The sequence below is a fragment of the Chelonoidis abingdonii genome, chromosome 2, assembly GCF_003597395.2.
Source record: "Chelonoidis abingdonii isolate Lonesome George chromosome 2, CheloAbing_2.0, whole genome shotgun sequence".
In the NCBI taxonomy this organism is placed as follows: domain Eukaryota; kingdom Metazoa; phylum Chordata; order Testudines; family Testudinidae; genus Chelonoidis; species Chelonoidis abingdonii.
The window spans coordinates 217,968,513-217,994,110 of NC_133770.1; the positions used below are offsets into that span (position 1 = coordinate 217,968,513).

Genomic DNA, 25,598 nt, shown 5'->3' on the forward strand with positions numbered 1-25,598 from the left:
TAAAGCCTTACCTTTGCTCCAGCCAGGTTGCTTTAAATGTTGCCTTAGATCAATTTCTTTCTCTCTCTCTAATTTTGTCTCTGCAGAATGTTTCCAAAATGTAGTATTTTGCCCACATCTAACCTGCACTGGTTTGCTTCAGGAGCTGCATCTCAAATGAGACCTGATGTGGAGGGAGGAAAGAATGCTGTATATTCACTAGGCAGGGAGAAAAGATTAGGATAACAACCTTTGCTTTCTAACTAGAAGTACAGAATTCCCACCATTAGAGATTTGCTTAGGAGCAGCCCAATCTCCCCTTTTTATTGCAGTCCAAGATGAGGAGAAAGACTTTGTGAATCCTAGAGGCTATAATGTAGTTTTATTGTTTTATGATCTAGTTACAGTCCATGTAGTGAACATGTTTCTCCTTAGGTTTGTTTCAGTAATACTGAGTCACCAAAATTCTTGCTTTGTGAATTCAATCCTTATTTGACTTGGTCAATTCAGACAAGTATTGGATAGAAACATTATACTGCATATTACTTAGAACCCTGATTGTGATTTAAAAGTGAGCTTCACATACTTCTTTTTATTTTTGACTTTGTTTTTTAATCAAGAATATAGTCCACTCTGGATAAGCAGCAAGTAGGCAACTTTACAGTACCCACAGATTTCCTGTAGTACACCATTTGAACTGAACGCAAGAACATGCTGTCCAGGACACACAACTCCTCCATTCACTTTGTGTTGAGATGTGAAGGGTCCAAATACCCCAGATGAATAGTAGACACAGTGTGAAAGTAGGCTTACCAAATGGTCTACTCCGCTCACCGGGCCTGTTGAGTTGGAGTGGTACAGAAACAGACTTGTCTCACTATGTACTCATATACAACACCTCAGCTCTGTGCACGTTTGTTTCTCCATGGAGTCCAGAAAATCATCACTGAAGTGGAACTATTTCTGTATTTTTCTCCCCTCAGAGGAGAATCTCCTTATTTGTAAATGTCAGTTATTTTTTATATTAGATTATGCCTGTGATGAGAACAATCTCAACTGTATTTTACATAACTTGAATAAGCTTTTATACTTTAGAGCTCGGAGGCATGGTCTAATTGCAGTAATGCAATATGCATCTTCCTGGTGAATATATTTAAGATTTTATCTTCATTGGGTCAGGTATTTTTTGGTTGTTGACACAGTTTTTATCTCATGACTCATTTCAAGTAAATAACTAGAATTTTTAGATGTCACCAAAAATAAGAATATTTATTGTGGTGTACTGTACATGTCATTAATTTACAGAAATTGCACTTTTATATTTCTGCTGAGTAAAATTAAAAGAAAACATGAACTAGATTGTTCTCTTGCTCTTTAAAATTACCCTTAGTCAGTGGCTTCCTGAATATGAATATTTGGCGTCTTTGTAAACTTCCTGGCTGTTAGTGAATTGTCTAACAGCAGTTACCTCAATTTCTGTTCTTCCATCATGGTTTTAGTCTTCTGGTTTAGAAAATGGGTTACATATTGAGCTCAGTCATGGCATGAACATGAAGATTTGACACTCATTGTAAAGACCTTAATTTTATTCCCTCCAAAATTATGTACCCACAGTATTTCTCCATTTTCCAAAAATGTCTCCAGTTTTCTCTCAAGCAAGCACATTAATTGCTTCTTTTGCTAACTTGAGATGCTAATTTTGTATTCTGGCCATGTTTGGTTCTTCAATACAAGGCTTTGGGAATTTTATTTAATTCCCTGTCCATTTTCCGAACATAGTCTTGTCTAAACAGCTTATTGGGCATTTTTTAGTCCAGAATTGACTCTCTGTAGATGTTCCAGATTCCAGATGGGAAGCAGTGTGTTGGTAGCACCATACAGTACACACATCTTAATGCAGATTGTGAACGGGTTGGTTGTCCATAAAATAACTGCACAAACCACCTCCCTTTCCAGTAATGATCACAAAACGACATCGCTATAGCAACTGTAGTAGCTGCCTACAAGGAAAAATATTAGGAAGATGTATGTTTAGATGTCTTTAGTGTGATTTATTAGCTGGAAATAAGCAGCAGCCAGTGCCATCTGACCAGCCAGCTATTCCTGAACCACCACTAAGTTCTCCATAGGTCACAATTTGGGAACCTCCTATGTACTAGACTCCACTAACCTTAAACAGTAAGAAGCAAGATACCAGTATATTGTCTCTAATTCTCCATGCAGCAGATATTATGTAATGAAAACTTGATAAATATTTAAATGGTTTTGAACAAAAGAAAAAGCTGGGATTGCAACCTTTCTATCTTAGTTATAACTTGAGCAGGTGTCTGTACAACAGTGCCTCACATTGTAATGTTTCAAGATTATCCAGTCATTTCAAGAACTAAGTATACTCTGTGGGCCAGAGCCTCATCAAAATGAATAGAGTGCAAATCTCTTTTAAATCAATGGGATTTAGTCCATTTATAACAGTCTGATTTTAGCCCATTATGTCCAATGCACAATCAAAACATTGCGAAACAAGTACTCTGTATATTGATTGATAAATCATAGGGACTTGCTCAAGTTCCACTGAATTGCATGTATCTGTATAATTTTCATCTGTGTCAAAGCAAACAAATGTAATGGTAAAAATAACTGCACTGAAAAACGCTGTCCAGTTCTGGTGCCCACAATTCGACATGTTGATAAATTGGAGAGGGTTCAGAGAAGAGCCATCAGAATGATTAAAGGATTAGACAACATGCGTTATGATGATAGACTCAGCAAGCTCAGTCTATTTAGTTTAACAAAGAAAAGGTTAATGGGTGGCTTGATTACAATCTGTAAGTATTTGTATGGAGAACAAATATCTAATAATGGGCTTTTCAGTCTAGCAGAGAAGGTTATAACATAATTCAAAAGCTGGAAGTTGAAGCTAGACAAATTCAGACTGGAAATAGTGTAAATTTTTAATGGTAAGAGTAGATTAACATTGGAACAATTTACCAAAGTTCTGGTGGATTCTCCATCACTGACAATTTTAAAATGAAGATTGGCTGTTTTTCTAAAAGATCTGCTCTAGCAATTATTTTGGGGAAGTTCTCTGGCCCATGTTATACAGGAAGTCAGACTAGATGATCACAATGGTTCTTTCTGGCCTTGGAATCTATGCATCTGTGAGCCTCATTTACAAGATACACTGGAAAAACAATGCAGCCATTTAAAAAAAAGACCAAAATCCTGTAACAGTGTGCTTACGAATTTATATTCTCTCTGAAGGTTAATTCAACCACTGTACCCAATAGTAGTGCTTCTAGGGAAAGGCAGCTGGTAATTCTTCGATGCAGAAATCTTTACAGCCGACTCTGGAGACAGTCAATGGCAAACTCTCTCCCTCACACTCCCCTGCTAGGTCCGAACCAATTGGGAGCATGACTTCACCCTCTCAGGTGGAGCGGCAGGAAGCCCAACAGTCTCCAGGCAGAGATTTTCACATGATAAAGGATCTCCTGTGAGATCCTTACCCTCAGTGCAGACAGCGCCGAAGGCAGGTGCCTCTGACTGTGCTAGCACCTGAGCCACAGCTCCCATGGAACACAGAGGCAGGGACCCGACATCCCATGCTGGGAAGGTCTCCTTGGCACCGGTCCCCTCGGCACCGAAAATAAACCTGGTGCCGACAGCGCACTCTGCCCTAGTGCCAACAAGAACATTGGCACTGAGCCTGTCTGCTGCTCTGATAGCAGCAGCAGACCTCCCGCAGGGCGCCTATAAGCGACCCACAGCACCCGGAAAAGCCAAACAAGTCCATGCGCACTTCTGAGCACAGATCGCACTCAGCGGAATTACAGCTCGGGGAACAGCAACAACAGTTCCTAAGTCAGGATGACTTCTCAGTGGTATCTGAGCCTAACTCTCTGCTCCTGGACACACAGTGCTCACTCTTTGACCAGCCGCTCTCACCACCTGACCTGGCTACCTTTACTGACAGCAAGCCTGATATGCAGCAGCAGGCAGAGTTTTCCTCACCTGCCTCTTCTCCACCGGAACCTTTTGCACCTCAGGCCACAGCTCACAACCGCCAGCCTCAGTTTCCCTACTTTTGCCACCCCATGGGCAGAACCTAACTTTTCTTATCCTATGCCTTGGCCTCGGTGGTACCCTTGGCCAGCTCCTACTGCTGCTCGCCCTCATGCTTCTTCCACCAGACCACAAGCTCCTTCTGTGCCTCTGTCTCCAGCTCCGTCAACTTCTAGAGCGCCTGAACCCCCCTCTGAAGAGGTGGGCTATGGACCATACCCTGATTCACTAACTCCTAACTCTCCATCAGCTCCAGACGGAGCCCTCATGCCTCCGCCTCCACAGAATGTGAATGACTTTAAACAATTCCAAGAACTTTTTCAAGAAGGTAGCACTCAGCCAAGACATCTCTTTAGAGGAAGTCTAGGAAACACAATACAGACTCCTCAAAATCCTTCAACCCTCTCCATCCTCAAAGATCGCACTTCCCATAAATGAAGCACTCCTAGAACCAGCTGACACTCTCTGGCAGACCCCAGCCTCTATCTTACCGACTTGCAAAAAGGCTGAATATAAATATTATGTTCCTGCTAAGAACCTAGACTACTTATTTTCTCATCCACAACTGAATTCTCTTGTAGTGGATGTAGCGACACACAGGACAAAACAGCCGCACAACCGGCGCACCCCACAAGACAAGGACCTCAAACGCCTTGACCTCTTGGGATGCAAGGTTTATACCTCCTCCACTCTGCAATTCAAAATTGCAAACCATTCCGCCCTACTTGCAAGCTGTGACTTTGATAACTACAATAAACTCTTTGATTTTTACCTCCCATATCCCAGAGGACAGGAGAGCAGAGTGCGCAGACTACCGCAACTGCAGTGGTTATGTGCAGATCTTCCTGACTCTCTGCATCCGGCATCCCCAAAGACCTGCAGACCAAAGTGGAGGACCTCCCCTTTGATAAAGATAAAGATAAACTCTTTTCCAAGAAAACTGATGAAGTCCTTTACACCATGAAAGACTCTAGAGCGACCCTGTGCACCTACCTCTCTCTTCCCTGGAGACAGCAGTATCAACCTTATCAGTGGCCATGCACACAGAAATATCCCCAGCCTCAGCCCAGACCATACAATATACCCAGGAATTGCACTAGACCTCCTAGGCGCATACAAAACCAAGCGCAAACAGCTACCTTCCACCCATAGGGAAATAAACAATTTTGAAGTGTTGGTCAAGAGTCTGCACGACCACCCCTTGACTCCACCACCTATTTGCCCATTTTGCTACAGCCTCCAGATTTTCCACCATGCCTGGCAGCAGATTACAGAGGACCATTAGATCCTGGAAATATTCAGTCTGGTTACTCCATCTCTTTTATATCCTACCCTCCTACCCTTCTCTCTTTCCCATCCCTCTTCAGGGACCCCTCTCACGAGCACCTACTGCCCGTAGAAGTGACTCATCTTCTACAGCTAGGTGCAGTGAAACCTGTGCCAACAACATTGAGGAAAAGAGTTCTACTCCCACTACTTTCTGACCCAAGACTGTCACACTAGCCACAATAATACCTGCACTGGAACAAGGGGACTGGTTCACAGCCCTTGACCTACAGCTGGCCTGCACAACTTGTAAAGTGGCGAGGGCCACATTTACTCCAAAGAAAACAGCTGAGGGCCGAAACCTCCCGGCCCTGCGGAAACACCCCCCAGCACCTTCCGGCCCCGCAGAAACACCTCGCCCCAGCACCGCCCAGCCCTGCAGAAACAAACCCTCCTTCCCCAGCGCCACCCCACCAAAACAGTGGCTTGGCGGCAGCCCAGAGACAAATTGCAATTATTCATAGATTTTTGAGGCCAGATAGGACCATTATGATCTAGTTTGATCTCCTGCACAGAACAGGTAATAGAATTTTGCCCAGTAATTCCTGCATCAAGCCCATAACTTCTGACTGAGCCAAAGCATATCTTTTAGAAAGATGTCCAATCTTGATTTAAAGAGTTAAAGTAATAGAAAATCTGCCTGATACCTAGGTATAAGTTGTGAGATAGGAACAGGCAGGTGTTAGTAATGGGAGATTTGATCACTAGAAATGTAGATAGCTGGGTTTGTGATGACCAGGAGAACTGTATGGTGAAGTCCCTGCCTAGTGCAAAGGTTGCGGATCTCTCAAGGAATCTAGACAGACTTACATGTAGTGCAGGGGAGGAGCCGGTGGTCGTGGTACGTGTAAGTACCAATGACATAGGGAAGGGTAGGAGAGATGTCCTGGAGGCCAAATTTAGGCTGCTAGGGAAGAGACTGAAATCCAGGACCTCTATGTTGGCATTCTCAGAAATGCTCCCAGTTCCACGTGCAGGGCCAGGTAGGCAGGCAGAGCTTCAGAGTCTCAATGTGTGGATGAGACAATGGTGTAGAGAGCAGGCGTTTACATTTATTAGGAACTGGGGAAACTTTTGGGATGGGGGGAGCCTATACAGGAGAGATGGGCTTCACCTAAACCAAAGTGGAATCAGAATGCTGGCACTAAACATTAAAAAGGTTGTAGAGCAGTTTTGGAACTAGGAGATGGGGAAAGACGACTGCTGCAAAGGAGGATGTGGATCGGACACAGACTTCTCTTAGGGGAGAGTCTAATGATAGAGAATCTCCAGATTATAGTCAGGAGCAGAGGATGGAAGAGGATAATAGAAGGACCAGATCAGATGATAAACAGTCACATAAAAAAGAATCTGACACATCAGAAAAGGGCAGACAAACAGTGACAAGTTTTTAAAGTGCTTGTACACAAATGCTAGAAGTCTAAATAAGATAGGTGAACTAGAGTGCCTTGTGATAAAGGAGGATATTGATATAATAGGCATCAGAGAAACCTGGTGGATTGAGAGCAATCAATGGGACACAATCATTCTGGGCTACAAAATATATCAGAAGGACAGAACAGGTTGTGCCGGGGGGGAGGGGGGGAAGTGGCACTATATGTGAACGAAAATGTAGAATCAAAGGAAGTAAAAAATCTTAAGTGAATCCACATGTTCCATAGAATCCCTATGGATAGAAATTTCATGCTCTAATAAGAATATAACATTAGGGATCTATTATCGACCACCTGAGCAGAACAGTAATAGTGATGATGAAATGCCAAGGGAAATTAGAGATGCTATCAAAATTAAGAACTCAATAATAGTGGGGGATTTCAATTATCCCCATATTGACCGCAAACATTTCACTTCAGGATGAAATGCAGAGATAAAATTTCTTGATACTTTAAATGCTTCATGGAGCAGCTGGTACGGGAACCCACGAGGGGAGAGGCAACTCTAGATTTAATCCTGAGTGGAGCGCAGGAGCTGGTCCAAGAGGTAATAACAGGACCGCTTGGAAATAGTGACCATAATACAATAGCATTCAACATCCCTGTGATGGGAAGAACATCTCAACAGCCCAACACTGGCATTTAATTTCAAAAGGGGGAACTATGCAAAAATGAGAGGGTTAGTTAAACAGAAGTTGAAAGGTACAATAACTACAGTGAAATCCCTGCAAGCTGCATGGACGCTTTTTAAAGACACCATAATAGAGGCCCAACTTCAATGTATACCCCAAATTAAGAGAAACAGTAAAAGAACTAAAAAAGAGCCACTGGTGGCTTAACAATCATGTAAAAGAAGCAGGGAGAGATAAAAAGGCTTCCTTTAAAAAGTGGAAGTCAAATCCTAATGAGGCAAATAAAAAGGATCATAAACACTGCCAAATTAAGTGCAAGAGTGTAATAAGAAAAGCCAAAGAGGGGTTTGAAGAACAGCTAGCCAAAAACTCCAAAGGTAATAACAAAATGTTTAAGTACATCAGAAGCAGGAAGCCTGCTAAAGAACCATTGGGGCCCCTTGATAATCGAGATACAAAAGGAGCGCTTAAAGATGATAAAGTTATTGCAGAGAAACTAAAACTAGATCTCTTGTTATGTCAGCATCTTCAAGGCTGAGGATGTTAGGGGGATATCCAAACCTGAGCTGGCTTTTGTAGGTGACAAATTTGAGAAGAACTGTCACAGATTAAAGTGTCGCTAGAGAGGTTTTGGATATTTGATAGAACTCAACATTAACAAGTCACCGGGACCAGATCGCATCACCCAAGAGTTCTGGAAAGAACTCAAATGTGAAGTTGCGGAACTATTAACTGAGGTTTGTAACCTGTCCTTTAATCAACCTTCTGTACCCAATGACTGGAACTTGCTAATGTAACGCCAAGATTTAAAAGGCTCTAGAGTGATCCCAGCAATTACAGACCGGGTAAGTCTATATGTCGTAACTTTGGGCAACATTTAGTGAAAAATAGTTAAAGAATCAAAAATGTGGCACATGTAGAAAAACATTAAATCGTTAGCCATAGTCACGGTTTCTGTAAAGGAAATCGGGTTCTTACTGAATCTATTAGAGTTCTTCGAGGGAGTAACCAAAATGTGACAAGGTGGACATAGTGTACTTAGATTTGCAGAAGCCTTTGAAAGAGGTCCCTCACCAAAGGCTCTTATGTAAATTAAGGTGTTATGGGATAAAAGGGAAGGTCCTTTCATGGACTGGAGAATGGTTAAAAGACAGGGACAAAGGGTAGGAATTAATGGTAAATTCTCAGAATGGAGAGGGGTAACTAGCAGTGTTCCCTAAGGCGTCAGTCCTCGTACCAATCCGATTAATCTATCTCATAAAGGTGAACGTGAGAAAGGGGTAACCAATGAGGTTGTACTGTCGGTTGCAGGCTGATACTACAAACTGCTACAAGAAGTTAAGAACAAAAGCGACTGTGAAGAACTTCAAAAGATCTCACAAAACAAAAAGTGATTGGGGCAACAAATGGCAAATGAAACATAATGTGGATAAATTAAAGTAATCCATTGAAAATAACCTACAACATACATACAATATGATGGGGATAATTCTACCTGCTAAAACGTAGTCAGGACAAAGATCTTGGTCGGTCAAAATCTGACAATATGTGGATAGTTCTCTGAAAGATGTCCACAACAGTGTGCAACCGGCTGTCCCCAAAGCAAACAGGATGGAAGACATCATTTAAAAAGAGAGATAGAGATATGCCAGACTCGAGAAATATTTTGTCCTTATAAATCAATGTACGCCGCACATCTCGAATACGGCGTAAGATGTGGTCTACTCATCTCAAAAAAGATCATACCTCGGCACTGAAAAAGAGCTCAGAAAGAGCAACTAAAATGATTAGGGGTTTGGAGAGGGTTCCATATGAGGAGAGACTAAAGAGGCTAGGACTCTTCAGCTTGGAAAAGAGGAGACTAAGGGGGGATATGATAGAGGGATATAAAATCATGAGTGATGTTGAGAAAGTGGATAAGGAAAAGTTATATACTTATTCCCATAATACAAGAACAAGGGGTCACCAAATGAAATTAATAGGCAGCATATTTAAAACAAATAAAAGAAGGTTCTTCACACAGTGCACAGTCAACTTGTGGAACTCCTTACCTGAGGAGGTTGTGAAGGCTGGGATTATAACAGCATTTAAAAGAGAACTGGATAAATTCATGGTGGTTAAGTCCATAAATGGCTATTAGCCAGGATGGGTAAGGAATGGTGTCCCTAGCCTCTGTTCGTCAGAGGATGGAGATGGATGGCAGGAGAAAAATCACTTGATCATTGCCTGTTAGGTTCACTCCCTCTGGGGCACCTGGCATTGGCCATTGTCAGTAGACAGGATACTGGGCTAGATGGACCTTTGGTCTGACCTGGTACGGCCATTCTTATATAAGTGTGGTGACCAGAGACAACAGTAATAAAATTACAGTATGTGGTTGGGTCTGTTACTTGTGAATGAATTCCTACTGGGTTTAATATATTGTATTTAAACTTTATATAAGAGCTTTAAGCAACAAAATAATGACCTGCTTCAAATGTTTGTCTTTCTTAATGGCACTAAAATATGTTGAAGTTTTTGAACTGAAATATACAACTTAGTCTAACTTGCTAACGTTTGGACATTCTAATCTATGATAGGTTTAAAAAAACCACCCTGTCACTACAGGCTAGTTTTGATGTAAGCAGTGATCCAAAGAGTTCCTGTTTTACTCTCTGATAAAAGAGCAACAAGGAAGTTCCTGCTAGCGATTCAGTGTGTGCTGTTAGGAAAATGTAGGCCTGTGCTACTCTTAAAATGTAGGTCAACATACTCTGGTGCTCTGGGGTATGAAAAATCTACACCTCTGAGCACAATAGCTGTGCCAATCTAACCCCTGGTGTAAATGTAGCTTAGTTGAGGGAAGAAAGCTTCTGCTGGCCTACCTACCATCATGTGTGTGTGTGTGTGTGCATGCGCACGTGCACACACCTACAGGGAAAGAAAAAAGCCTTGTCCATTGTTGTAGGCTGTGTCTACACTACAGAGTTATTCTGGCATAACTATGGTACTGTAGTGATGCCATTACAATCCCCATAGCATAAATCTGTCTGTAGTCTATCTAGGTGGGATATTAAAACTACAGAACTCCTTCAGCACCCAGAATGGAGGGGGACGGGGGGAGGAAGGAACCTGAAATAAAGCTCCAAGTTAGCTTGAGCTATAACTCAACTTTTTGGGCTGAGGGCCACAGCTCGGTGGGGAAATTGTATGCAGGGTTGAAGCAGGGGGTTGGGGTGTGGGAGGGGATGTGGGATGGGGTGTGGTGTGCAGGAAGGGGCTCAGGGCAAGGGATTGAGGTAGAGGAGGGGTGTGAGGTGCATGAAGGGGGTTGGGGTGCAGAAGGGATGTGGACTGTGGGTGGGGGCTCAGGGCAGGGAGTTGGGGTGCAGGAGGGGTGGGAGGTACAGGCAGGGAGTTGGGGGGCAGGGTTCAGGCTCTGGACTGGCGCTGCTTATCTAAAGCAGCTCCAGAGTGGCGGCAGCCAGGGCAGGGCAGGCTCCCTGCATGCCCGCCCTGTCCTAGCTCCCTGCCCTGTCCCTGGCCCCGCTCCACTCCATTCCCCCGAAGCTCCCATTGGTCCCAGCTCCCCCTTCCTGGCCAATGGGAACTGCAGGTGGTGGTGCCTGGAGGCAAGGGCAAAGCATGGAGCTCTCTGACCCCCTGCTCAGGGGCCACAGTGCCCACAGGGGGAAATCCCGCATGCCGTAGTTTGCTCACCGCTGCCCTAATGCAATCCCCATCCATGCACAGCTTTCTAGCTCAAGTTAAGTGGTGCTTTGATCTAACTGGCCTTTCAGGGATGGGGTGGGCTTGAGTGCTGCTGATGCTGAAACAGTGCTTAATTTTTGCCAGGGCTGCACCCTGGCACCTCCAGGCATGGCAGTTCAGAGCTGTGATACCTCTGTGCTTGCCGCGTCAGTTATGAAAGTAAAAAAAATTGCTTGAGCCCGGCGCCTACTTGCTTGAGCCCCAGCAACTCTTTCATTACAACTTAAGCACTGGGCTCAAGCTAGTAATGCAGCGGGGATACGGCAGCTGAGTTACAGCTCAACTACTAATCCAGTCACTCTGCTAACCAAATCACTGGCCATGTGGCTACTCAATTGAACTATTGCCAAAGAAGTCACTTGGACTAACTCAACCAGAATTAACTGTTGCAATGAAGACAGGCCCTAAGATACCCGTGAGAGACTGGCAAAGCCCCTGTACGTAACGAATTGTCTTCTGCTTCTACAACCAAACCAGAAAAGAAGTTGCCCTTTATGACATGGCAATTTGGTTTGGGAGCCTGGTACAGAGTCCTGTTAGAGAAAGGCTGCTCTCCAGCTTGAGGCAAGCCAGATCTGAACTCGTACTGTTCTGGGTCATATTTTGGACAGAGACCCACCTAGACCCAGCATAAAGTGGAAAGTCTGATCAGGGCAGTGAAGGGTAGCACACCGATAACTCTGATTTTAGGGTTATGCTGACTTTGACAGTCTGTCATAGTCAAGGAAAGTGAAAGCTAGTGTAGCAAAATCTCCAGTCTGTTTTCATAGATTCATAGACTCTAGGACCGGAAGGGACCTCGAGAGGTCATCGAGTCCAGTCCCCTGCCCTCATGGCAGGACCAAATACTGTCTAGACCATCCCTGATAGACATTTATCTAACCTACTCTTAAATATCTCCAGAGATGGAGATTCCACAACCTCTCTAGGCAATTTATTCCAGTGTTTAACCACCCTGACAATTAGGAACTTTTTCCTAATGGTCCAACTTAAATCTCCCTTGCTGCAGTTTAAGCCCATTGCTTTTTGTTCTATCATTAGAGGCTAAAGTGAACAAGTTTTCTCCTTCCTCCTGATGACACCCTTTTAAGTACTCCCCTCTCTTTTCTCCTTTCCTACTATTTTATAAGCAATGGAGATGAGAAACTTTGGTATGTTTAGTTTGTCAGATAAATAGTTTTTAATGTTCAAAGGTGAAGGCCTGAGTTATGTAGGAAAGCAGAGCTAATACAATCCTGGTTAATAGTCACTACTACAATTCAATCTCTGCAGCACTTCCTCCTGCTTACATGAAACCCTAAAAGCAAAGCAGGTACTAGGCATAAGCAATTGTTTAGGGCTCGAGCAGCTTTGTGGGGTGTGTGGGTGTTTTTCTGCCTGTTCCTGCTTAGGACCCCCCCACTGGGCTAGCACTGCTCTGCCTGAAAGCGCCAATGGAGAATCAAGAAAAAGCCTAGGGCAGAAGCCTCATCGAGGTGTGTTTTGCTGCTAGTTTTGAAATTTAGGCATTTCTGAAATTTTAAAAAATTAGAGCAAACTGGTGGGGACACTTTTATACTGGCATAAAAATGTAAACGCGCCTGATGCCAGAAGTATCCCACCTGGCCTCATGCAAGGAAAGCCTTAACCTCTGGTTTGGTTTGGAGGAGGTCAGTGCTCTATCAATCATTGGTTTTCAGAGGGTATTTAGGTACCTCAGACCCAGCCTGGTACTGATTGTGGAAAGGAAGGAAGAACGAAGCTTGGCCCAGTTTGCCAGTTTCCCCCAGCTGCCAAGAGTAAGGGAGCCTGGCTCTGGGCGTAGGGGGCCAAGAAGGCGCCACCTGTGCCCTGAAGCCAGCTGCTAACAGCTGGAAGCTCACCCCAAGCCGCCAGGCATCCCCGTTTCTCACTGGCTGTGAGCCAGCGGCGGCCACGCCCCTCTCCGTTGCTGACCACGCTGCCTGGATAGGTGTGTGCGAAGAAGTTCTTGTGACTTCACAAATGGAACTTCGTCACCTTCCCGGCCCCGCCCACCTATAAAAGGCCCCGCCTGCTGCGGACCCCTGTAGAGGAGGCTCTGGCAAGGGAGGCGGAGGAGGAAGCGAAAAGGTCTGGGCCGGAGCCGCTGCCTCTCGTGCCGGTTGATGGGGCTAAAGAGTGGAAGGAAAAGGCCTTCTCCGCAGGGCTGGCGGGGGAGCACGGGCCGGGCAGCCCCGATCTCGCCCTTAGTTTGTTCCGTTCCCTCACGGGGAGGGGGGGCGGGTGCGTGTCCCAGCCGGAGCCCAAACCCCGGCGCAGGCAGTGAGCCCACAGCGCCAGAGGTGCGGCGGAGCCCGTCGCGGCTGTGCAGGGCGCTGCCTGGCCGAGCTGAGCCGGGCGTGGTGGCGACGAATCACGGCACCCCCGGGTACTGTGAGGAAACGATTAGCTAATAATTAGGTGTAACACCGCCCCTTTCACCAGGGATCTCCCAGCCCTGCAGCGATGTCTGCGCTAGACCCACTTTGCAGCCGGGAACCGAGGACAAGATTTTAGCTCAGTGTCTTGTAAAATCTGGATTTATACAATTAGTGGCTGAATGATGCTTAAAATAATCCCAAACAGAAGTTTAAGAATTCAAATTTGCTTAAAAAACTGGTGATGTCCCTGAGAGCTGGTGCTTTAATGGGACCTAGTTGACTTCATTTTGGGCAGTGGCTGAAGTTTGCTGAGCCACATGTTTGAACGGTCATTCAGGTTTGTGGGTGGGAAGAGGAGTGGGGGATCATCTGGGCATGTGAAAACTGTGAGGAAATTGACATTGTTGAACTAGTATATGTTGTTATAATTGACCAAAAACCCACTGCTAGTTAGTGGGTCTTGAGGACTGAGAAGGCCCAGGAGAAATCATCATCATCTGCCATGGTGATAAAGCCTGGAAATAGACAGGTGTATTATGGGAACCCTAGTAGGCTACACGCAGTTACTGACTCAGATATTTTTCCTTGTAGTTGTGACAGTGCGATTTATCTCCAATTGAGGAAGATGCATTCTTCAAAGCCCAGGCTTGTTGTTCCATATGGCCTCAAGACTTTACTGGAGGGAGTGAGCAGAGCAGTTCTCAAAACCAGTCCAAGCAATATCACTGAATTTGCAGCTCTCTACTTCAGAGAGCTAATTGCATTTAGAGAAGGTTTGTTCCTGCTTATATGCAGTGATACAGATTCAGTACATTTGAAAAGCTGTGTTAGTTCAGAATGCTAATCAAACTGTTCATCTTAATTTATACTTTTACCTCCAGAAAATCCTAATTTGGATATAACAGACCTGGTTAGAGAATTTCATTTCACTAGAGGTAAGAAAGGTGTCAAATGCTGCTCTTATTAAGCTACTATGTTTTAAAATACAGTATATTGTGATTATAAGATAAAGCATTCAAACCTACATGGTCATGAACAATCCCCTTTAAATGATCTTTTGACCATTTTCATTATGAATAGTAACAACATTATTTAGCACCTGTCATCACAATATACCTTTACAAAGTATGAGCCTAATTCTATGAGCTCCCAAATGCCTTCCTTTGATGCCTCACAGGATAGGACTCTAAAGTACATACAGGAATCCCTGCAGATGCCTTTGGTGCTGCAGATGGGTAGTGGGGAATACAGGCTCTCGTTTAGGGTCTCATCTCCATAATTCTTGTTTTTGGCACTTGAAGTGCCATATTTCCATTTAGGAAAGAATTTCTCTGGCAGAGATTGTAACGTGACTGTGTCACGAGGGGCCAAATCTCAGTTGTAGGGTACTAGCAGGTGTTGCATTAGTGATGTCTTATTGGCCTGGAGACCCATCCATCATCTGCTTGCATCATTTTGAACTGACATTTTACTCACCCATTGACTCCATTATGACACAGTCTTCTCATCTGAGTTTGCTCATCCCTGCCCCTCCTCTTGTATTCAGTTGCATGTGACCCTGCTGGAGTTGTGAAGGAGGTTGTTGGAAAGGTATTCAATTGGAGGCCACAAAAATGGCAGACTTTTCTCCTCCCAGCCTTTAGAGAAGGGGAAAGGAAGCTTCTTGGAAGCTAAGGGTCTCTTTCGCCTCTCACACCGCTTCAGTATTTTGTCATAATGCCACAGAGCTGGACCAAGTCTCTGAGACTTGCATGTTGTCTTTGTGATATCACTGGTAGAGTTGTGCAGAAAGTAAGGTTTAAAAATGCACCTGGCTCTAGCTAAAAGGACTCTAAAGCTATTGGGAGAATAAATTATTACTGGTTCAGTTTCTAAGAACTGACAGGAGACCAGGTGGTCCAGTGGCTAGATACCAGAGTAGGAATCTGGAGACTTGAGTGCTACCCCCTTGTTTGCTACAACTTTGGGAAAGTCACTTTGCCTCTGTGGCTCTGGTTTCATGTCCTGTTCTGTCTGTCTTTTCAGACTGTAGGCCAGGGATCGGCAACCTTTCAGAAGTGCTGTGCCAAGTCTTCATTTAGCCAGTCTAATTTAAGGTTTTGCGTGCCAATAATACATTTTAATGTTTTTAGAACATCTTTCTATAACAGTCTATAATATATAACTAAACTATTGTATGTAAAGTAAATAAGGTTTTTTAAATGTTTAAGAAGCTTCATTTAAAACTGAATGCCCCCGGGCTGGTGGCCAGGACGCGGGCAGTGAGAATGCCACTGAAAATCAGCTCGCGTGCCACCTTCAGCATGCGCGCCATAGGTTGCCTACCCCTGCTGTAGGCAATTTGGGTCAGGGATTGTTTCACAGTCTGTACAATAGTGCCTAACACACAGACCCCAATCTCAGTGGGAGCCTCTTAGTGCTACAGTAAAAACGAATAATACTGACTGACTGAAAGGTAAGAACAATAATTTATTAAGCAGTCTGCTGCACATCGGGACATTAAGTACAGGGAGAATGATCCTCAGCACTCTGATGCTGTGCCCTACACTGACTGCCTTTTGAGAGGATTAGTCAGCTATGCCCCAGCACAGAACAAATGCTCCTGGGAAGACAACAGGATGGGTGGTGGGAGAGGAAGGTGCTAAGGACACAAGGCAGGTGCCGTGCCTGGAGATACACATGTAAGTGATCTACTATTGTTTCTGCAGCTGTGAAGGGAGCTGGGTTGTAAATTGTGTGTGCATTGAGAGAGACTGCATTGCCAGTCACAGTGTGTAATTTTAGAGTGAGTTTCTGCTATTAGAGCTTAAATTTGCTATGAATAGAGGGTTCTAGATTTATTGTATCTCTTCTGCATTCCTGCTCCTTTCTCTGGAACCTCTCTGGCTGATCTTATCCACACATGACATTAGGTACCATCTCACCACCAACTCAAGATCTACCTCTGTTTCCTGCAGTCCCCCACGCTCCTCCATTGTCTCATATCTACCGCTGTGCCATTTTTGCATGAGCAGTGGCCAACAGACTAAACACAATAAAAACAGAGCTCCTTCTCTTCTCTCTTTTTCATGTTTTCAACCATGATACCCATGAAAATCCCATCAGTTTTTCCTGTTTCTCTTTCCAAAATCCACCCCTTCATCTCTACTGCCAAAACCTTGCTCCGAGCCTCCCACTGACATATACATGCTACTTCTTTAGGTAAGACCCAGGGGGCAGGGTTTATGCAAACACTCCAGTTTCATGGGATTTGTGATGTGTGTCTCCAACATATTTTGTATGAATCCAAAATGCTTTGATGCTCTAGGTAGGTTCCAAAGGGAATGATACATTTCTCAGTTAAGTATTTGATTTGCTTTTTCCTATTGACTGTTTTTTTGCCTGCTACTTTTTTTTTTTTATGCTGTGGGGCAGATGATAGTGGCTACAATGTGGGGGAAAGAGAGGGTTTAGCACTAGTAAAATTGTACATATCCTGCTCCATGACGTTTAGCCTGTATGTTAACAGGCAAACAGAAATCCCATTTTAAACTGATGTACCTTGAATCTAGAATGACTTGACAAATTCACTTTAAAGCAGGGGTAGTCAATTTTTTATGTCACGATCCAAATGTCAAGGCCAAAGGGCACTCAAGGTCCAAACTCCAGAGAAAATAATAAAAATAAATAAAGATTTCAGGGTCAGTGCAAAGCCTCTGGTATTCAGAATTTGGCCTGCAATCTGCATATTGATCACCCCTGCTTTAAAGGCTTGATGAAGTGTTAAACAGGCAGGTTGCGCAGAGATTGTTGGAAGCACCTGCTAACTTACTGTTGTGCTCTTTTAATTAGTAGAGGGCTGGACTGATAGACTGCCAGAAAAGAGAGCTGACCTTGGAGACATAAGCGTAGTGTCTCCACTTTCCGAGGAACCAAAACGAAAGGAAAAATCTACAGATACAGAAGAGGACCAGTTGCATGAAGGCCCTGAACCTGAATACAGCAACAAAACTACACAATACCCATCGACTCACTGTGAACTTGCAGAAAATGAACCATCCCCTACAGGACCTGAATCATCCCCTAAGGGACCTGAACTTGCCTATGTCCCAGCTGATCCTGCACAGCTTGCTGCACAGATGTTAGGTAACATTGATTCTGTTCATTCTATGACGGATGTGGCAACAAGTGTGCAATCTTTACCTGAACTGTCTCTGAGCTCAGTGGACACAACAGCTGCACCAGTAGAAGGTGCTGCTGAAGATGCTACACTTACCCCAGCTGCTGAGGGTTCTGCAGAGTCTGTTAGGTTGGAGTCAGCGGTTCAGAGTCAGGCCTCCATTGTCCTAGGGTCCTCCAGCAGTCAGGCTGAACAAGCAACAAGTGATGTAGATCAAGCTTCCTCAACCCCCTTGCAGGATGAACCACCACCACCTGCTCCTCCACCACCTCCTCCTAAAGATCCATTACAGGCTGTGCCTTCCCAAAGCGAAATTGAGGTTACATCAACCATTCAGGCTATGCCAATACATAGTGACGAGCCCGCTACTGAAGGAGAGGTTCCACCTTACATAGAGCAGTTTCCGCAGCAAATAGTCATTCCCTTTTTAGAACAAGTAGCTTGTCTAATAGAAATTCAGCAGCCACTAATGCCTTCGCTAAATGCAGGTCAGTTTACATGCACTAAGCTCTTAGATCCATCTGCAGATGATGCAGAATGTGACCCTGAAAGAATGGAAACTACAGCGCAAATGGCATCAGCTGAGCAAGGTTTTATTATGTCAGGTAAGACCGTCAGATCTTAATGAAAATTTCATATTCCAGGTTGACAATGCTGAAATTCAGCAGCTAAATTATTAAATGCAAGAACCTATGCTAGTGCAAAGCTATGGGAGAGATTGAACTTACTCACTTTGGGGCACATAAGGAGCTTTGGTTTCCTCTGCAATCACCTGGCCCCAATGCACAGGTATTAGATCTCTTTGCAATTTGTTCCACAATGTGTGACTAATTGTGAGCAAGACCCATAACTGCTCTTGGATTAGTGTTGCCTGCATCAGAGGGAATGTGTGTTTACAAGTTCTTGCAAATTGATTCGTTGTGGCATCAGAGGTGCAGACAGCACTTACTACTGGAGCCAGAGTGGTATGTGGCACATACAAAGGTATATGGAGGTGTTTTACCTTTGAGCAGCCCTGAAAACGTCTTGCTGAAAGTGAGCCACACAGTTTGAGGCAATGGCAGAGATTGGAGGTGTAATATATGTGCCTTGTGGCTGAGGAAGGGTGATGGGGGTGGCCAGAACTTTGAATGCAGCCTTACTTTGAAAGATTTAAATCCTAGCCATTGTATTAACATAGTTTTTGCATTTAAAAAAGAAATGGTGGTGGTTGCCTGCACTGTCCTGTTCTGCAGATGGGTTGAGGTGGGTGGACGAGGCACTTAGCAGGGGGTTCTGCAGATGGGAAGAGGGCCTGCCGCTTGTGTTCCTGGTAAAGTGCCACTGGAACAAACTCCTCACCTGACAAGTACCCTAGGCAGACTCTCCTCCCAGCTGCAAAGCCACTCTTTCCATCCTCTGTGACAAGTGCCAAGCCCACCCCCTGCTCCCAGCTGGAGAATCCCTTCTGTGTCCCCTTCTCCAGTGAGAAGTGCCTGCCTGACTCCCCCTGCTACTGCAGAACCCCTCCTGATCCCCTTCCAGGCCCCAGGAAAGGTAGAGGTGTTAAGACATATCAAAGCATGTTACTGAACTACTTTGTCAAGCAACACCAAGGGATTTGCATGGCTGAAACGAACGAATAACAATGTCATAGCATGTGGCAGTGGTGCGGTAGTTATGGTTGGAGGCAGCCTGCTTGTTCCGATCCCTGTTCAGGGGTTGATAAACTCTCTTTATAAAACTATCCTTTGAAAACATTGGCTGTAAAATGTAAGCTTCCACAGTTTGCTGTCTAACTTTGGATGTCCAGCTGTAAAAATATTACCCTGAATCCAGATGCATTTTTCTGTTTTGTTTTAATAAACCAAAACATGTAAGTAAGTTTTGACAACTGACTTTTGGGGGGCGGGGGGGAGAGGGGCAGACTGTCGCAATTCCCCTTGTGCTGGTCATTCAGAATCTCTCAGGCTTGGCAGCCTAAAAGGAAGATGTCTATAAGCAACTGAAAAGTGGGACTTAGAACAGGAAGAATTATGGTCTCTTTGGCCATAACTCCAGCACCAATTCTGCTGCTGTTCTTTTCACTTCAGCTATGCAAAAATCCCCATCTTCTCTAACATGCTTTCTTATGGCATACGTAAGTATAGGCATGTTATATGTAAGGTCTGCAATATGAGTGCAATTCATAGCTCCTGATACCAGCAATTTTTTAAATTTTTATTTTATAGCAATGGCAACAACCGAAGCAGGACAACCACCACCATATTCTAATGTGTGGACTCTCTATTGTCTAACTGATTTGAGCCAACAAGGTCGAAAGTCACCACCACCCCTTCCTCCTGCTGGAACTGGTGCTCCTTATCCCCAAGCAACCCTCTATATATCTAGTGGGAAGGAGCAACCACCATTCCTACAACAGCAGCTGACACCACAAGGTCCACCACCACAAGTATCCTCTCCAACTTATGTGATGATGGAAGAAGGCAAGAGGGGAAATGCACCACCTTTCATTTTAGTGGGCTCTACAGTTCAGAATGTACAGGACTGGAAGTCTATTCCTGGCCATGCTGTCCTTACACAGCATGACACAAGTGCTGTGAGGCGATTCACTACAGTACCTGTACCAGTTGCCAGGCCAGCAGATCTGAAAATGGCCACTACAAACCCCAATTCTAATTCTGCACAAGAAACTGCTAGACCACCAACCCCAGTTTTTCTTTCAGTTGCCATACCCTTAGACGAGGTAATGTCCGCAAAGAGGGGCTCAGCAGCTGGTGATAAACAAGCTGGCATAAATCCCTTTGCAGGAAGCTATGGCATAGCAGGAGAGATTACATTTACTTCTTCCCCGGTCCGCAGAGCAGACTCATGAGAAGGTAGGGAGATGTTCACAGCTTAAGTTTTTGCTTTATAACCAGAGGCTGAAGTTTTTGAACTTGGATGCTTAAAGTTAGGCTCCCAAACTGTAGCCTGGATTTGAGTTGCTGAGGACATAACTTCCACTGAACCTAATCTTGCTGGGCTTTGGCTACCATTCTAGCCACTTGTGTATTTGACTTGAAGCTGGTTTGACAGTGGTTGGGACAGCCTAATTCCTCCTCTCATTCCGATGCACTAGTGTAGAGTGACTCTACCTGGCATACAGAGCAAACACTCACTACTTTCATTTAGGGGATGGAGGTTCAGTATGACTTCTGATTTTAGATAAAACTACTTGCTCCAGAAAAGTTTGGAGCTGGTTTCTCCTCTACTTGGCATTTGCAACTTGAGAATTGGTTTGAATTGCTATTTTCATCCTCTGCCAGATGTTTGAAATGGGAAATCAAAGCAGCAGGCAAGTGCACTGTAGATTTATACCCCAGGTTACTGTGCATGGTACATGAAAGCATAAATTGTAGCTTGAAGACATAGGTATGAGCAGTGTCTAGGATGCTGGGAGTGCTATTTCAGAACTGCCTCCTGTGGACTGGTAGTCAACATCCCACCTTCTGGAAAGGACCATGTGTGTGTTGAGGGTTGGGGGCAAGGAGAAGAATGAATGTAGTGCTCTCTGTACTTAACCAAATACTTTTTCTTTAACAGGTTGAGGAGATGATGTCATGTGAACACCCCAGGATGGAAATCTGCATCTTAAAATAAATTAACTTAATACAAGCACTCAAAACTAATACAATCCATTAGAATGCCTTTTTGTATTTTGCCAAGGGTCTGGAAATGCAAACAGATTATTGAAGATAAGTATATAATGAACCATCCATGGCGGGGGGGGGGAGGGAGAACCACCAGCAGCACAGGCAATAATCAAAACCAAAACCAAATGCCTCTGCTCCTGAGGGGAAGTAGTGTCTGAGCCCTCTTAGAGATGTTTAGTTAACAGACAAGTTGATCATGTAGCGTGTAAACATACACCCATAAAAAACCCTCAATTTCACATTAGTTCCACACCATCTCTTTCCAGCATAGGTCACTTCTTATGCAACAGATATCGTTAAGCAATGTCCTTATAATTTCTTGTTTTGGGACATTCCAAGTATAAGTGAGGTGGTCAATGAGATTAAGGGTAAAAAAAAAATGGCAGATGCTGTCCTGTACCACACAAGAAGCCAGTGCTCTAGGAGTTTGTTAAAACCCATTCTAATGGACCTTAGAGTTGCTATGAAAAATACTGTATAGTGTGGAGCCTCAAGTTTATTTCAGTCTGTCAGCGGAAACTGAGGGTGGGGGTGGTGTCATTTCTGGGGGATTTCAAGTGTTTAGAGAAGATGCTGATTTTAATTATCCAGTGGAAATTGCTTAGTGTCTGCATCTATTCTCTTAAGAGCCCTAGTCTTTACTCCTTATGAGTTCCCTAGTGATTAATCCTTCTGTTGACCTGCTTCCTACTTAGAAAAAGAAGAGCAAGTACCATCTCCTTTGTCCCAGCTTGAAAATAAAGGAAATCACTAGGAGAGAGGCTTTTGAGTAGATATCTACTTCTGGAGAAGAAACTTACCTGGGAGGCATACACCACTCAATGCTTCCTTCTCTATTTCTATCCAGTAATCTCTTCAAACAATCATTTGGAACAGAATCCTTTCCCTGGAACTTAATGGGTTTCAAACCCTAGTAGGTCAGTGTTTGAGCCAGTGGATTGCACCCCAAGGGTGTCACACAAGGCTAGTGGAGTGGGGGATGATTGTAATAAATCTTTATCTCCCAAATGAGGCGCAAAAAAAGTTTCTAGACTCATTTCAGGATAGCAAAACCCTTCAAAGTTTGAGACATCAACTTTAGTAGAACAGATTACTTACAGTGATATGAGACGCCAGTGTGATTCAGCCTCTATAGTTACAAAGCTTCTTTCTTGTTTGCTGAGCACAGTTCTTCTAGGGAAACCACTGTGTGACATACTTTATGAACACAAAACTGCAAGCTTTCAGACATATCAGCCAAAAGCCACAATCAGCAGGATGACTTTATAGGTGCAAAGGCATCTGCCTGGATCAGCTGATGCAACCCCTAGTATTAAAAAAAATGAATCTGAGAAATCAGAGCATTGAAACATTTGAAAGCCTTTATTGAGTAGCAATTAATGTAATTAACAGTAGCTTCCAGACAGCAATTAAAATAGTATACAAAGAGCAGCTGCAAGCTCTGTACCCCAGGTCTGTATAAATATGTATTTCCATAAGATTTAATGCACCCCAATTAAAAGGGTAAAGCTGGTGTGTACAGCAGTCTCCATACGGGTGCCCTACTGACTCCAAACTACACTTTCTAGAAGGAAGTCTTGTGCATTTGTACAGTGCATACACAGGTGCAGTTTAGTTTCTCCAGTAATGTTCTACTGGGTCCTGATTTTTAAAAAGTTTTTGCAATTGTACAACGATGGTGCCAAGCACCTATAGTTTCTAGTGCAGTAAACAGATTTTTTTTAAACCTCTTACTAGTATTCAGTTCAGATTAAACTTTTAAATGGCTCTTAATTCCTTAACAAAATGAGGCTGGTAACAAAACATCAAAGAACAAATTCAAAACTCTGCACTAAACATGGAATAAATACTTTGAGTAATGTTACCAGTGTAACCTACCGCATGAATATTTGGGGGATAATAGTTCTGGAATCACTGACCAGAATCCAGGATTCTTGAGAGAGTTAACTTTCATAAGATGGCTTTTTATGAAAATAAGTCAGTCTTTACAAAAATAATTTGCCCTCTCCTAGCTTCAAGCACAGAATAGTGCAATTCATACCTGTGCTTTTAAACATGTCTGTGCCACAATAAATCCACGCCAAAGGGCTGTTGTGCCAGCATAATCATTAAAAGAAAGGATTCATAGAACACCTTCAAATGTTCTATTTGCTATCCACCGAGACTTAACAGATGTATTCAGCAAATATGACAGCACTAACCCATCAGAAAAATGACAGCTCTGAGTAGTTCTATCCACGTTTCCCTCTCCATAGACTTTCAGATCTGTGCCACCATATTTACTGCAGGAGATGCTTAATATACTGTTCAGTAACTTGTCAGTTTTTCCAAGAGATGAGTAGAAACAAGGAAAATTAAAAAGATTAAGACTTAATTTGCATTAGTCATGGGCTCCCTTTGACATTTTAATAAATATCAGGTAAATTAAAGTAGTTTCTGTCCCAGTAGTTGCCAGAGTAAAGCCAGTCCTGTGCACCAGTGTAGGGATTGGGACCTTGATGGAACCACCTGTAAGAGAGGACAGGATGGCTGTGAGGAGACTAGAATACATTTCAGTGTAACAAAGTTCAAAGCTGCTTTGGTGCATCTTTCATGTTGGTTTTCAAACCAGTTTACTGAGAATTCAGTGCTGCATCCCGCACTGTTGTAAGTCTGTTCAGACTGTCTTGATTTGCTAGACTTCTCTCTTACAATCCCTGATTTCAGTCAGAAACTATTCTATGTGGATATGTTGTGATGAGTAGGTAGTAGAGATTGTTGTACAACAAACAATTTACTTCAAAGCAGTTTTGAATAAGCCATTTTTGGCATGAATTTAAGAACAATTTATTCGCATCCTTGTGTAATACACTGCATTCCTGAAATCAGAAGTCTATTACTTTACTAGCATTCTGATCTCCCCAAGATTTTGAAACCATTGTTTTGGTAAGTGTCAAATCCCACAGCTCACAATAATGGGGATTGGTGATTTGCTTCCCAACAGCAATACAGCGCTCTTGAGGGAACACATCATACAGAACAGTTCCAGCAAGTTTTCTGCATAGTTATAAAATACATGTGAGGCATACACTGTAGAGCCATTCTACGGCATGAGATTGGTTCCATTTGCATCAAGTTATTTTCATGCTTCCTGGTAGATGCTGCTTGCCTGTTACCAGAAATGCTATAATTTCACTTATTATTTAAGTCTGCAAATGTTTCCAGCTCTACAGTATATACACAAACATAGTGATAGTTACACATTTGTAAGGTAAGATGTACTAAGGAGCCACACTATTGGTAAGTATGGTTCTGATGTAGCATGGAGTCCCCTTTTATGGCTTGAGTGTCAGCAACTCTGCTCCCCTCACCCCAGCAATGCTACATAAGATACCCAGTGGTATGTGTTCCTTTGTACGTTATACATCAAGAAGCACATCTTACCACAGCCCAGATAAGTCTGAGGTATTCCCTCCAATACAAACACACCCCTATTAACATAATGTCCAATATGTCAACCTTCTCCCCAGTCTTTATTCACTTTCAGATCTGTGCCCAGTTAGTCATCTCTGCCTCACACCAACATATTACACAGCACCAGCCCTCAGAAAGATGAACTAGGGTTGTTTTTTTTTTTAATCTGCATGCTGTATTTGCCAAATAAACAATGATCATGGCATCTGAGTTCACCTGCTGTAAATTGCTTTATGGTTAACATCTCAGCTTCCTTTCGGAGCTTAATTCACCACCGAACAATCCTTGCTTTGTATACGCCACTGCAATTAACACTGTCTCAAGCATGAGAAACTATTCAGGATCACCGTAAGGTTTCAGAAAGATTTAATAAAATGGAAGTTTAGCATATTGGGTTTGTTTGGTAATTAAATGTTGCCTTTTAAAAAACAGGCTGGTAGGGTTTTATATTTATATACACAGTGCATTCTATTATGGAATATAGTCTGTTACATAATAACGTGAGGATGTGAACTGTAGCATGGATTAAAAAATGTAAAAACCTATCCAAGTATTTAAATCATTCTTATCCTGTGCCAAGTACACCTCTAGCCTGATATAACGCAACCCAATATAAAACACCACAAATTTGGATAGAACGCGGTAAAGCCTCACTCCAGGGTGGCGGGCCCAGGCCTGCGCACTCCGGAGGATCAAAGCAAGTTCAATATAACCCGGTTTCACCTATAACATGGAAAGATTTTTTGGCT

At 43.5% G+C, this 25,598-nt stretch overlaps 2 protein-coding genes across 5 annotated transcripts in view; one reads left to right on the forward strand and one right to left on the reverse strand.

Annotated features, from left to right (window-relative positions):
* The first annotated feature begins 13,960 nt into the window (after positions 1-13,960).
* CABYR (calcium binding tyrosine phosphorylation regulated) lies at positions 13,961-21,668 on the forward strand. The gene is made up of 5 exons (XM_075062972.1): positions 13,961-14,336; positions 14,445-14,498; positions 17,395-18,327; positions 19,933-20,580; positions 21,287-21,668. The coding sequence occupies exons 1-4, from the start codon at positions 14,066-14,068 to the stop codon at positions 20,574-20,576; spliced, it is 1,902 nt and encodes a 633-aa protein (XP_074919073.1). The 5' UTR covers positions 13,961-14,065; the 3' UTR covers positions 20,577-20,580; positions 21,287-21,668.
* Positions 21,669-22,736: 1,068 nt separating this feature from the next.
* OSBPL1A (oxysterol binding protein like 1A) overlaps positions 22,737-25,598 on the reverse strand; it is a 160,999-nt gene continuing 158,137 nt past the window's right edge. For all 4 annotated transcript variants that reach the window (XM_032799011.2, XM_075062973.1, XM_032799010.2 and 1 more), the window contains one exon: positions 22,737-23,904. In XM_032799011.2, the coding sequence (XP_032654902.1) occupies positions 23,802-23,904 (103 nt within the window). In that variant the 3' untranslated portion in view covers positions 22,737-23,801. The remainder of the gene's footprint in view (positions 23,905-25,598) is intronic.

What these genes read in the sequence shown, in the direction of transcription:
- CABYR (XM_075062972.1), top strand. Translation starts at nt 14,066, where the DNA reads ATGGTGATAAAGCCTGGAAATAGACAGGTGTATTATGGGAACCCTAGT. An exon ending in GCTAATTGCATTTAGAGAAG is followed by an intron (nt 14,337 to 14,444) that starts GTTTGTTCCTGC and finishes TTTTACCTCCAG; the next exon opens with AAAATCCTAATTTGGATATA. An exon ending in GCAAGGTTTTATTATGTCAG is followed by an intron (nt 18,328 to 19,932) that starts GTAAGACCGTCA and finishes TTTATTTTATAG; the next exon opens with CAATGGCAACAACCGAAGCA.